At 52.6% G+C, this 13,269-nt stretch overlaps 4 protein-coding genes across 4 annotated transcripts; 1 reads left to right on the top strand and 3 right to left on the bottom strand.

Moving 5' to 3' along the window:
- Positions 1-390: 390 nt before the first annotated feature.
- On the bottom strand, positions 391-967 carry MFIFM68171_07127 (Bet v I/Major latex protein domain-containing protein; the record flags this gene model as incomplete). Its single annotated transcript, XM_071062547.1, has 2 exons — positions 391-456; positions 533-967. The coding sequence occupies 2 exons, from the start codon at positions 965-967 to the stop codon at positions 391-393; spliced, it is 501 nt and encodes a 166-aa protein (XP_070918648.1).
- A 359-nt stretch (positions 968-1,326) lies between these two features.
- Positions 1,327-4,698, bottom strand: MNN10_2 (alpha-1,6-mannosyltransferase; the record flags this gene model as incomplete). Its single annotated transcript, XM_071062546.1, has 11 exons — positions 1,327-1,464; positions 1,528-1,630; positions 1,686-1,733; positions 1,798-1,983; positions 2,052-2,982; positions 3,055-3,248; positions 3,320-3,350; positions 3,406-3,623; positions 3,685-3,792; positions 3,848-4,419; positions 4,477-4,698. The coding sequence occupies 11 exons, from the start codon at positions 4,696-4,698 to the stop codon at positions 1,327-1,329; spliced, it is 2,751 nt and encodes a 916-aa protein (XP_070918647.1).
- A 591-nt stretch (positions 4,699-5,289) lies between these two features.
- On the top strand, positions 5,290-8,023 carry MFIFM68171_07125 (NACHT domain-containing protein; the record flags this gene model as incomplete). Its single annotated transcript, XM_071062545.1, has 7 exons — positions 5,290-5,592; positions 5,687-5,879; positions 5,938-6,954; positions 7,023-7,134; positions 7,203-7,457; positions 7,506-7,954; positions 8,007-8,023. The coding sequence occupies 7 exons, from the start codon at positions 5,290-5,292 to the stop codon at positions 8,021-8,023; spliced, it is 2,346 nt and encodes a 781-aa protein (XP_070918646.1).
- A 2,634-nt stretch (positions 8,024-10,657) lies between these two features.
- Positions 10,658-11,703, bottom strand: MFIFM68171_07124 (uncharacterized protein; the record flags this gene model as incomplete). Its single annotated transcript, XM_071062544.1, has 2 exons — positions 10,658-11,037; positions 11,094-11,703. The coding sequence occupies 2 exons, from the start codon at positions 11,701-11,703 to the stop codon at positions 10,658-10,660; spliced, it is 990 nt and encodes a 329-aa protein (XP_070918645.1).
- Between the last annotated feature and the right edge of the window lie 1,566 nt (positions 11,704-13,269).

The raw sequence follows: 13,269 nt of genomic DNA, 5'->3' as shown, positions 1-13,269 counted from the left end.
ACTGGCAACGCCACTGTCGACGGGCCGTCCAATTATAGGTTTACCCTGGGACTTGGTGTGTCTGCCTGCTCTTTGGTGACCTGCTCCGAATTCCTGAGATCGAGGACTGTCAAGCCCGTAGTTCGTGTGAACCTTTGCTCTTGCATATTCTCTTTCAGGTACTATCGTGTTGCCGAATTGCTCACAGACTTTTATTACCCTCGGTACGGAGCTGTACGTAGGAGGTATATGGCAACGGAATGCTCGTTTTGGACACGTCAGAGAACCAGCAGGCAAAAACAGCGTTGCTAAGAAGGAGAGCAATTCGACAAGAAATCTAAGTATGTTGTCCTATCTTCCATACTCAAGTGTGCTAAGTGACAACAATCCTGCGGCAAGGCTTCTACACTCTCAACCTTCCTTTGCAACCATCCGTCTAATCGTTTCGATACTCGACTCAACCGCCATCTTGGCCGTCTATTACACCCTACTAGTCAGTAACAATCGTTCTTTTCACTCGACAAAAACAATAATGTAAATAACGAAGGCTCACCTGCTTGGACGTCTCCTCCAACTTCCGCGCCTCCTCGCTCTCCGCCTCGACCGTCGCATGCCTCCACTCGAAGACATACGTCATGTACAGCTCCCCACCCTCCCCGCTCGTGACATAATTGGCAATCTTGCTCCCGTCCTCCTGGAAGAAATCGACCCGGCACGGCGCATGCAGCTTGCACACCTCCTTGACCTGTTTCCCGGCGTTCGGCCCGGCGTCCGGCCTCTGTCGGAAGGTGACCAGCCGGGTGATGACCTCCTCGCCCGTCTCCGACTTCTCTTCCGACACAACCTCACAGGCCTCGATGAGCGGCACGAACTCCTCTGCGTGCCGGACTTTCCGCTGCAGGCCCGCCCACACTTGGTCGAGTGTTAGGACGGGGGATTGGCCCGGGCGGTTGACCGGCGCGGTGTAGCCTAGGTTGATGACCAGCATTGTGGGCGAAAATTGGTGATGGAAATGTGATAGGATTTTGGTCAAGTGTTGGGTTGAGGGGTGGGATGGGTTTACGTCAGGCTGTCAGATTTAAGCGGCTGCGGCACCGGCGGTTGGGCTGCAGTCACGGGCGGGGCACAGAGGCTGGCAGCATGCGGAATTCCCCATCGGTGTAACCCAAGCAGATCAAACGATAAACTGAACGGTCGCTGACAGCTGGCGTGGCTATCAATCGAAGTCTTATGCTGGCCACCGCATGCCGAGCCACGGCATCTAATATGCTTAGCTCAGGCGATGCTCGGCCATATGTATTTAATAGGGTCATCAAATAAGCCGGCGCAGCCACTACAGAAGCTCCGTCAGCATATATCGACAGCAGTCGGGGTGAGGTCACGGACCTCCAGAGGCTTGCCGGATGGACTACTGCCGTTCTGCCTATGCGGGTTCAATAAAATACTCGCCAGGTCCCTTTTTGTGCTCTGGATCTCGATGACCCTCTGGTTGCGCAGGAGGCGTTCGTCAGCTCATGCCAGCTCGAGGGAAATGGGCCAACGACTGACCTCCTCAAACGAGTTCGTGATGACAAAGCGGACGGTTGTCACCTCCCGTCTCTGTCCCATCCTATGGATTCGCGCCAGTGCTTGGTCCTCCAAAGTTGGATTCCTAATACCGATTACCATCAGCTCGGGTTGTTGCGACGACGGGTGTTGACGCCTACCAATGTGGCTCCATCAGATAAGCGCGCGATGCGACAGTCAACGTGAGCCTACAGATATTAACGAGAGGTCCTGGATATCAATAAGACTGGAAATTCAAGGGCCAACACCCACCCAACAGCACCGCAAGACAAAGTCAAGAGCAAAACTTTCACAGAGGGGTCGTGGCGGAAGCGCTCAACAACCCCCTGCCTATCCTTTTGCGGCACTTTTCCGTCGAAGCGCAGACAAGGGATAAGGGCTTGTTTGAGGCCTACTTCGACGAGGTCGAGAGTCGTTCTCCATGTAGAAAATATCACACTGGTGACGGTTAGCATGATTAAGTGAGCGCCTAGTGGGCGGCGGTGGTGATGGATCCTTTGACGTACCATTTGACATCAGGGGGCTGCTGTCGAAGGTCTTTCACGAGCGTTGCGACCTTTGAGGAGAGTCCGAGGCGGTAAAATTCACCACCCGCCTGCGCCTCGGCCGGAGGAATAGTAGGATCCTCCGGGTCATCAACGGCCGAAGGATTTATCGACACCGGAGCGACAGGACAAAGGTCTTCACACGCACAGGCAGCCCTACCCTTCGGACCAGAGAACCTCGGAGCACATACTGAACAGATAAATTGCAGGCATTGCGAAAACAATGAATGTGCTGACTGCTCCGCCGGCCCACTGGGTTCATCGTCCGTATCGTCCAGGTTCGACCCGCAAGAGCAACATTGAACTTGACCCATTCCGCGGCGAAGGTCCAGAGCTCGCTGTGCGATGACACTCCAGCTATCGGGCGTTGAATCAATTTTCCGCATGGACTCGGTGCTATGGCGAGAATGGTAGTGGAGTCCAAGATTGCATATCATTCGCATCGCCTCAATCCTCTGAAGGACATTGACAAATGAGTGAGGTTTGATGCAATCTCCGGCCTGCAGAAGCGCCTCGTCAATCTTTTCCAGAGCCTGGGTTCGTATATCTTCATATGACGCTCTCTCGGCGGGTGTGAATTCCACAAGGCATTGTAGGTCGCGTCTCGCGGGCAGTTGGACCGTCTCCTTTGGTCGACGGAGGAGAAGACAACCTGAGAGTCTCTTCAGACGCCTGACGGCGTCCTCGTCTTTGCCAGACTTCCATAGATTCGCAATGTCCGTATCGAATGCTCGTTTCTCCGAGTATGGATAAACCCCGAGAAACTTTAGGAGCGTGGCAAGATCCGCTAATCGGTTCTGGATTGGTGTTCCGGTCACGGCCCATCTGGCGACGGAGTCAAGGGAACAAATGGCACGAGCCATTTGAGATTCGCTATTGCGGATGTAGTGTGCTAATATTGGAAAGCATGAGCAAGGTTGCTTGTCTGATGTCGGCCACGCTGCTCGTTATGTATAGTACGTACCTTCATCGAGGATCACTCGTTTCCAGCGGGTTTTGAAGAGCAGCGAAATCTCGGCCCCGGCACCATGTCTCCATTCCATGGACACGGTGTGATAGGTCGTGAGAACAATCCTCGTGTCTTGGAGATGCGAGGGGTCCAAGAGGCGGCTCCTGCCATGATGGCGAGACCATGTCAGGCTGTTTGGGAAAAGGTGCCTACAAGTGATGGCCATGTTAATTGCAACAGTTTAATGAGGTGATGGTAGGATTAGTAAATGGTGTAATACTCTTTAAGTTGCTCTTCCCATGTGCCTAGCACTGTCCAACTTTGTCAGTTCCTAGTAGCTGCTTGTGCAGGACAATGAGGACGTACGAGCAGGCGGAACAACCACCAATGTCCGCCCAGATGACGGCTCCTTAGCGCAGCTGAGTGGTAAAGAAGGTGGGTTGTCGTCATCTGTGCGTATATCGGATGCTACCAGGGCAATCATGGCCAGTGTCTTTCCCAGCCCCATTGGGTCCGCAATAATCCCGCCGTAGAACTGGGGAGGCGGGTTCTCCTGGATCGTGTCGGAGATTCTGTTGATGAAGCTTCGCTACGTTAGTGGATTTGAGAGTAAAGAGGAGGTAGTGTAATTATGCCAAAGCTTACTATTGATGTTGGCCGATCTCTTGCGCTTCCCAGATATCAGGCCTGGATCCATCCCAGGCCCAGCCACATTCCCGGTCAAGCATAAATGTCAGTGCCTGTTTCTGATGTCTGTGAAAAGAGTTAGCCTCAGAGTTTTGGCTTTAGGAAAAGTCTCAAAACTGACTTTGCCAAGACAGTTTTCACAGATGGAGGCTGGCGAGCCTCTAATAAATCTTCCTGTGAGTTTAAAATATCAAGTAGGTCCGGACGGGCTCCAACATCGTCCATCTCTTGCCTGTGCATGCCCAAGGTTGCCAAGTCGGACGTGAAGGCTTTTGCCGTGGGGTCCAACGGCGGCAATCTGTGGGGATTGCAATATAGAACATGCCGCTTACAGTCCACGGGATCCTGGAGGTAGATATCATAGTCCTGGAGGTAGCTGCCAATATCCTCAAAGAGCGACATAGGCCCGTAGAGAACGATATCTAGAGAACAGGGCCTGGACGCAGTGACAACTCGCTGCGGCCGCGGCTTTCCAGCCGGCTTCATTGAGTCTTCGGTAACGGATAAGCTGACTTCCAGCTCAAGTTCTTTCTCGTCTAGCAAGTTAGTAACGAGGAAAGTGAAGTCAGAACTGATCCTGCCTGTCAGGGTAGCATCGTCTACTGCGGCAAAAGAATTGGCGGACTCGAGCTGCACCGAATATCTCGAGCCAGTTGAAACACGACTTGGGCAGCTGCCAACAATTCCGGTTATCTTTCAGCTGTTAGTCGCTAGTGATTCATTGTACGGTGGTGGTCACCTAGCGCTAACCATGCCAAAGCACACCATGTCGGTCTTGTCCTTGGATTGCTGTGGACCACAATCTGCTACCTCAACCACCCCAGAGACTTGATAACCCATCGAAGAGCTCGGAAAGTCGACTGGAGTTGCAGCGCCCCATAGGTGGCACTGCTGGTTGTCAAGCAATGGTTGGTTCAGGAGCGGAAGACACAGGTACTGCGTAGAACCAGCGGGAGGCCATGTTGGGGCCATGAATTGATGACTGGTCTGCTGAGAGGAATACATCTGGCTGAGATTGGCGCCGACTTGCCAAATCTTGCACGAAGCCGGTGGTCGCTCTGCTGCTTGATTAGGTGCGCCATATGAAGTAGGTAATGCGATGGTTGTCTGGCAGCCCAAGGAACCTTCCGAAGAGTAGGAGCCGTAGTCGAGGCGCCGCTTTTTGGATGGGTTGCCTGGAATGGGATCCCAGTGATATGGAAGCTCACTCATCCTGCGCAACTGGATTCAGCGATACAAGTTCTGTTTTCAGGTCGGTCTGTCTGGGACGAAGGACGGGCAACAGCCGCTGGACCAAGAGGGCCCAACCACAAGAAAAAGCCCGACAAGGGGTTTTTGTGGCCCATATACGCAGAGCCTCAGGCACCATCGCCTCGAACCAATCAGTTCAAGAAATGGCATGGCGGTGCTGCAGCTGGGCGTCCGCCCGACGTCGGACATTCCCCCCCCCTCCCCTCCGCCCACTACAACAGAATGCAGCCCAACCATCAACAATCTGCAGAACTACAGGTGACTTTGTGTTTAATACCACCATTACCAGCACAGTCAATCATCCTCAAAACAATGCCGCTAAATGCCCGAATTTCGTTGGAGGCCCAACGAATCATCAAGGACGCATTCGAAGACCTGGGGCGGAGCGTCTCAGCCAGCGACCGTGCAGACTGGGACTCGGCAACATTGGACAATGTGCGCCAGGCTGTCTATCGCATCGAAGAACATCTCGCTGCGCGTCAGTCGCTGAGAAATATGCGCCGGCTAATCCCGCTTTTTGACGGCCTCGCGTATTATTCCAAGTCCATCGAGGTACTCTGCAACGGAACGCCCTACTTGCCCTGGCTCTGGGCGCCCATCAAAGTTATTTTGAAGGTGTGTGGCATTGGAAGTCTTATATATCACCAGGACTGAGAGGACTCTTCTTCACCATGCTGACGACAGGTCAATGACACCCGACTTTGCCTAGGTGGCATCCGACTATGTCGAAGCTTTCGACAAGATCATCAAAGCCTATGCTCGCATTGCCGAACCCCTCGCCCGGTTCAAGGTGCTAGACCTGGCCTACTCTAGAAGCCCCGAGGTCCAACAACCCCTCGCGATATTTTATGCCGACATTCTTAGGTTCCACAAGGAGGCATACCAGTTCGTGCGCAGGAATGGTAAGGCTCTTTACAAGCACAACCCGCGCTAGATCCGCCATTTTCTAACTTCACTCAGGCTGGCAGATCCTCTTTCTCTCCTGGTGGGGTCGGTTTCAGCGCCGTTTCGACAGCATCATCGAGGACTTGAAAGAGCACGAGGGACTAGTAGACAAGACTGCCAATGTTGTCCATATCTCGGAGGCCAAAAGGATGCGAGCGGAGGTCGACACCTGGAGGCAGGAGGTGCTCAGCAAACTGGAGACAGAAGAAGAGGAACAGTCAGCGGCGCGATACCACGCGGTCATCGGGATGCTAAAGACCAATGAACTCGACCAGGTCAAAATATTCGAATTGATCGCTGGTGAAGCCTTGAAGCACCCCGAGACCTGCGACTGGGTCACTAAGCAGGCCGCCATCTCGGCGTGGATGCGGTGCAGTCAGGAAGCCAGTTTCATGGTGCTCCACGGGCATCCTGGCACTGGAAAGAGCGTCTTGGCGACGCAGATTGCTAGGTTCCTCCAGAGCAGTGAACAATCCCTTGTCATCACGCACTTTTGCACCTATTCCTATGCGACATCCGCTGACTACGACGAGATATTGAGGTCCATCTTTGCCCAACTGATCCGGTCCAATAACGATTTGGTTGCCCACGCATACCAAGAGCTGGTGCTAAAGAAGAAGATACCAAGCTCTACGGCCCTGGAGCAACTGCTCCGAGACTTGATTCCCGCCGCGTCGCCGCTCCCATCCCGGACCAAGTACATCCACATCATCCTGGATGGACTAGACGAGTGCGCGAGCGATATCCAAACCAAGGTCATCACCATGCTCGAGCGGATCGTGGCAACCGCCTCCTCATCTGGCTCAACCGTGTGCAAGGTACTGCTTTCTACTCGTCTCTCGCCAGCCGTTCATAAGAAATTGCGGCACAAACGGATAGTTTCATTATCCGAGGAAAAGGCCAATATCGAAAGAGCCATCAGGCAATACACTGGTCAAAGACTCCACTCCCTGTCGCAGCAACTGTCCCAGATGGACATCACCGATACTGATGTCAGTGAGATGGAGAGTACTATTGCTGGAAAAGCAGACGGCAGTTTCGGCCCAGGCATACAATTCTCCAAAGACTGAGATAATTAACGTTGGACAATGCAATTCTAGGCATGTTTCTGTGGGCGAGACTGGTGTTGGAATACCTTGGAACGAACATCTTCTTCGGACGGGAGGAGGTTTTGAGTGCGGCGAATTCTCTTCCAAGGAAACTATCGGAATTGTTCGTCTTCCGGTCACATACAGATTCCGGCCTCTCCATGACTCCAGCTAATCTTTGCCAATGGGTAGCTACGGACAGATCCTCACACAGCTCACCGCCCACCTTGACGAGCGCTCTCTTGTGCGCACAAGGCTGATACTAGGATGGATTGCCTTTGGTAAGCGGCCGCTCAGGAAGGCCGAGTTCCGATCCGCTCTCGCATTCAGCGCAGGGAACCCAGACGCCTCGGAACTAGCTCCTCCATACATCTTTGAAGGCTTCGCAGCATTGATAGAACAACGGCGAGATTCAACGTTTGCATTCATCCATGTCTCGGTCAAAGAGTACGCTCACCCATTACCCCATTTCAGCGCCAATTCTTACAAGATTAGCTTCCTTCAAAGCTCTGAAAGCCCCTTGATCCTGAATGACATGGCTGCATATTACGAGCAAGGCCTTGCAACAGCTACTTGCTTGCTCTCAGGATTTAGATTGATGGACCCAATGACTCTAGAGTCGGTGCGGATCAATCGCATGACACGGGGTCTACATGCTTTCCACATTTATGCCACCCAGTATTGGGTGGAATATCTCCTCTCCGTCGCCTCAGCGACCGGCGGCATAAACACAGAGTCAAACTTCTTTCTGCAGTCCAGTCAGCTCGCAAACTTGCTGAGAGAACATCGCACTAACGTCCCGCACTTAGGAGATATTGACGTGTTACACCTGTCGGGTGGCCGTCTGGTGCACTTAGAACCCTACGGCGATTTGCATACAGCCGCTGCCATGATCCTTCTAGACAGGAGACACAGTCATCTCGAGGAATCATATGAGAACGATAGTGAGTATTGCTATCCCAAGCCCTTCATCTGCTTTGCAACTCGTCATAACAGACGATGTAATTGCCTAGGTAATCTAGTCAACGACCTATCCTACTTGTTACGCTGTTATCAGCAGACAATTAAACGACTCCTAAGCATGCGGGCCTGCTCGGGAGTCAGCATGGAAGATCTCGAGAGATTTAAGCAAGAGTTTCGACCAACCGCATTCACATGTCGGTTGTGGTCTTGTCATCGGGCTGCTGTGGGCTTTGACACGGAGAAACTACGCCTGGAGCACGAGACCAGCCACCGTCGGATGCTTTGCGACGCCCCAGGTTGTCCATATCCGCCGTTTCCTTCCATGAAGAGCCTACAGGATCACAAGTCAAATTGTCACTCGGCCGATACTAACAGATTGAAACGGAGGGCCATTCGCGGATCCTCTAGCAGTTCACTAGCTGCTTCAAGCCATCGAACATCAGATTTGATCTTAGATGCAGGCCAGGCGTTGGCATCACATTTTCGGGGGGAAGAGATGGCAACTAGCCCAGATGTGGGACAACGAACACACGAAGCGCACACAACCTCTGGGACCATTCAATCTCAGCAACCACAACATTCCCAGTCCTCGGCAAGTCAATCTGCCGATCAAGAGACGAGGGTTCGGTTGTTACGGCAACACCAAGAACCACTGAAACTTCGGCTACAAGACGAAGAAGCTGAGGAGCAACGACTCGGACCAATGCTTTATCGACCTCAATCGGCAGTCCAACAATTGATAGTGCCATGGGATAAAGGACCGCAACTGCAACAAGCAGGTCAGCAAGATGGGAAAGGGGTCTTCGGGCCACGGAAGCAGATGCTGGTACGTTACTACCTTAAACCCAATCATCTAATTAACGCGGCGTTTGGAACTAACTGGAGAAGCACACACAAGAACCTAGTACCCCGGATTACGAGACTCCTGACACTACGGGCATGCCTGTCAACCACCCGACGACTGGGGCTGCCCAGCTAACTCTTCCGACTTCAATGCTAACGGTATCCGACCAGCCCCCTGGGACACCCATGAATTCTAAAGACCCGTGTAACCTATCGACACTACAGATTCCATCTCGCAGGCCTCAAGAAGAAACTCAATATGGAGAAGCAGGGACATCCTTGTTGGATGAGGTTGGAGTTGAGCCTTGGAAGTCAATTCTAGGCGCTTGCTGTTCTGCACGGTCGTCCGATCTCCGTTCTTACCCGTTCTGGCGGGATGTACTACGGATGGGTCCGGAGCCCAGCAAACCGTTTTGGAGCGCACTAGCCACTGCCGTTCCACTCAATGTCTTGGATGATTGGATGTTTTGGAGTGCCCTGTTTCAGGGGTTTGTTGCAGTGAACATTAATTGGTATGAGCGTGCATTGGAGCGATTCGTTAAATGGGCACCAGGTCACTTCAGGGAGCATACCCCTTTCTGGGAGGGACTCATTGCAACGGTGATAACCCAGGTAGCTAACAGGCAGGGGTATATTGTGGACGCCAATACCGTAACCATATCTTTATGCGGTATGGTTGCGATACTGCATCCAGAAGACAGAGGCTTCAAATTTTGGGTGGCCGTAAGGAAAGCGCTCTCGGGCTTTGGCGGGCTTGATCTACGACAAATGTTCTCCCAACAATGGAGGGATGAATACGGCTCCCTCATTGATATGAAGGAATTTTCGGCTGCTTTCACGGGGTCCTAGGCAGATACTACCTAAGCAGAGGAAGGAAGTCAAACGGCACGTTCCTTCCGACCTCGCGTGTCGCATGACATTAATGTCTCGTAACAATCTAAATATCACAAGCGGACTGTTAAGGGGAGTACCGGATATAAATGACGGGGACTACTTGAACACGGGGTATCATGGCTTTCGCGCGGCACGCACCACCTCCCTCGCATCGCACCCTCGGCACATACTCACTGCTCGGCAGCCAAGTAACCCTCATCCTCATTTGTAACGTTTGCGAGTAATCCTAACCCAAATGTCAATGGCCTACGCGGGCACCGCTCGAAAGACGAAGTTTCCTTCTCACCCTCCCCCGCGAGTTGAACTACCGTACGGAAAAATATGCTAACGGACCTTGTGAGCGGACCCCATCACGTTCCAATGTCAACTTCTGTACGGAGAGATGGCAATCTAAACCTAGAAGTTGGATGCCAGGGGTATGGGCCATCGGCCACCAGAGACCCCAAGCTTCTTTGCATGATCGGGTAGCGGCGTGACCCTGGACACGGGAATCGTTTGGAAGGCCTTGGTAGGTGTGGGGACCCGCATCAAGAGTCTGCGACGGAGGCCTCCCGCTTTCGAGGGCTGGATTGCTTCGCCCCGTTCTCCAGCCGTCAAGACGGTCTGTTCTGAGGGCCCAGATGAGTTGCCGCATTTTTCACGAGTCTTATCTCACTGTTGAAAGATGAATACAGGCAGTTGGTCGAGCCCAATTCTGAGGTTTCTGACCCCTTCTAAGCATTAACAGAAGGTCTACTGATTTGGTAGGGCGCATCTTTCAACACCGAGTGCAATGCGCCTGTAAACATATATAGTACCTAGCCAGTCAGAACATTAGAATACGTATAGTCTCTCGTCGGCGTTTTGTCGCTAACGGCGTGTATGGCCCGATATATTGACAAAATCTCTAGCAGCTGCTCTTTAGTATATTCCATGTTTGTAAGGATCTCTCATCTAGAATCAACAAATCACAAGAGGCCGAACACCACGGCCGTGAGCGACACCACAGCCATTAAGGGGCCGACGCGAAGAGACACAGCAGCACTCTCACCTCCGTCTCCTCCCTGGTTTCCGTCCCCGTTCTCATTCCCGCTCTGACTTCCGTTCTGATCGCCACTATCCTCCGTTGGGCCACTGTTCGCCTGCAAACAAGTAACTTCGGTGTCAATCCTCACATTCTGCACATCGGGCCGTGTTCTATACCCCCAAACATGCCCGCTCAGAAACACTCGCTTCACAGCCCTCTCAAAGGCCGTGGTGTTCCCCCTCTCATGGATATCCTCTCCCTCAGCAAATTTCATGAACCCAAAATTCCCCCTCCGTAACAACCGGCTATCCGCATCCAGTCCTATTATTCTCGTTAGCCGGCCGCAGCCTTTAGACACACAAGACGTTCCTGCCTACCATAAGCGGCCCCTATAGCATCCCCCAATCCACAACCTCTCGGAATCAACGAGGTCATCGGGGGCGGGCATTTACTCTCGCCCATGACAGTCGATTCCGTCTCTGTATCAAACCCCTGGGAGAGCGCCTCCTCCAAGCCCCTAACACACTCCTCCCCCCAGAACCCCCCGCATCGCTCTCCAATGGGCTCGTCACTGGCCGTGTTCCGGCCCACAAACACATACCGGCAGATCTCCCAACTTTCATCCTGGTCCACGAACTGCACTTCCCGGCCGTCTACCGTCGACTGAGAAAGCAGCTCCGGGGGGAGGACAGTCTGCAGCCACGTCGCGGTGAAGAACCCGGAGCCGGACGGGTGGGGGACGTCGTCGCGGATGGCGACGGTGTAGGTCCAGTCGGACGAGTTGGCGCCGGGGAAGGGGTCCCGGATGTCCTTCCCCCGGATGGCGGCGCTGCCCGTCGCGTTGACGGCGGCGAAGGCGGCGTCCCACGTCTCGCGCGTGACCGGGAGCTCGAAGTCGGGGTCCGATAGGACGTAAGGCGCTATGCCTGGCCGCAGAGGGGTCTGGGCAGCTGCGGCCGGGAGAAGAGAAAGCAGGATGGAGAACATGTTGAGTTGTTGTGCCATGTGGGGGAGGAGGGGGAGGGAGGGCGTGAGCGAAGGGGGATGGGATCTGGTTTTAAGTGCCTTACCTTGTCGCTTGGGAATTTCTTGTGACTGATTTTGGTGTCCTTTTTTTTCGTTGTATCGCAGCAATGAAGCAAGTGGCGCAGCATTGCGCTACCAACCTTGGCATGGGTCGTTGTAACTCTTCACTTAGGTAATTACCCGAACTATAAGCCCAGCAGCATGGAGAGTAACCCGTAGATGCGTAGCTTCTCCCGGTTTGCTGTCGCCGGCGATGCTGCTCTAGAAAGCTCCCCGCTCGGGGGATGGGTGTGAGACATAAATTTCGCAGGTGATGGGTATATACACTGGCTGCTCACCTGACTCTCCCGCAGCTCTCGCTTTGTTAAACAGAAATGAGCCCCCCCTTGTTCAGTCCTTAAAGAGGGGGACCCAAAGTCAGTCTACAGTTATATAGGGTCAACAATATTTATCGAATAGTAAACGCAGGGAGAGCAGAGATTAGTCGAAGGTAACTATATACGTACTTGGTCATTGAATGAACCTATCTTTCTAAGTATTTGGTTGAGAAACTCTAGTTTACTACGGACTCTAGCTCGTACTATGCTGATTATATAAATAAATTGGTCAGCTTTATATAGCCTTCTCCTAACCAAACAGGTCTAGCCCTATTTCTTCCGAGAGACGAAGGAGGACTAAACAGGAGCTCCTATTTTCTAGTCGCCCTATCCGGCCAACAACTACCTAGCAAATGAGGACCTGGAAAAACGGATTTGGTAGTTAGCATAGTTATTTGTCAAAAGGGTCAGGTGCTAGTCCAAAGGATCAGGATCACAGGATCTAGTGCAGGAGCCAAACCCATGTACTCTATTGAGCCAAGGAAGACTGGCAGCTAACTGCGCCACTGTACAGACGTCATCCTGTACGGGTATCTCGTCTATAAAAGGAGCAAGCTATCCAGCAGAGATAGAGAGGGGAAGACAATCAAGACAAGACATACAAGATCCTCAACTGTCATTTTCCCAAGATTCAGAGGTGCCGTGTTTCCGACACTATCGTTATAAATAAGCAACCCACTTTGTATAGCTAGGAGCACCTGCCGACAGGTGTCGGATCATATGACGGGTGCGCTTAGGAGCCATCTCCCTGAGCTCCCTGCTTCCTGAGCAATATCTGCAGTGTAATCATACAACAATATATATAACAAGGCGACTGCCCAGCCCATTGATGAAGACCTTCTAGATGTGTGTGGATCTGTGCCCAACGAGCCTAATTGATCAAGTGGGTGCCACAGACTGTAGTTTCAACAGTTATACCTTAGCGATAGTCAGGCGGTTCTGTAACTATCGCGGGTTGCAAAGAGGTAGAGTATAACCCTAACTCTCCACATGACTAGCGGTTAGGCAGCCTCACCTAACACTAGCACGTCTAGGAACTAGGACTTTCTACAAGGAAAATGGGTCCTATATGTCATTAGTAGGTCTCAAAGGAAAGATTGATCAAATCATAGCATGTGTCCGCCAAAATCGCGACTAAGGATAATGGTGT

Source organism: Madurella fahalii, assembly GCF_045866475.1.
Source record: "Madurella fahalii IFM 68171 DNA, scaffold_4, whole genome shotgun sequence".
In the NCBI taxonomy this organism is placed as follows: Eukaryota; Fungi; Ascomycota; class Sordariomycetes; order Sordariales; genus Madurella; species Madurella fahalii.
This window is presented reverse-complemented; position numbering and strand designations above follow the sequence as displayed.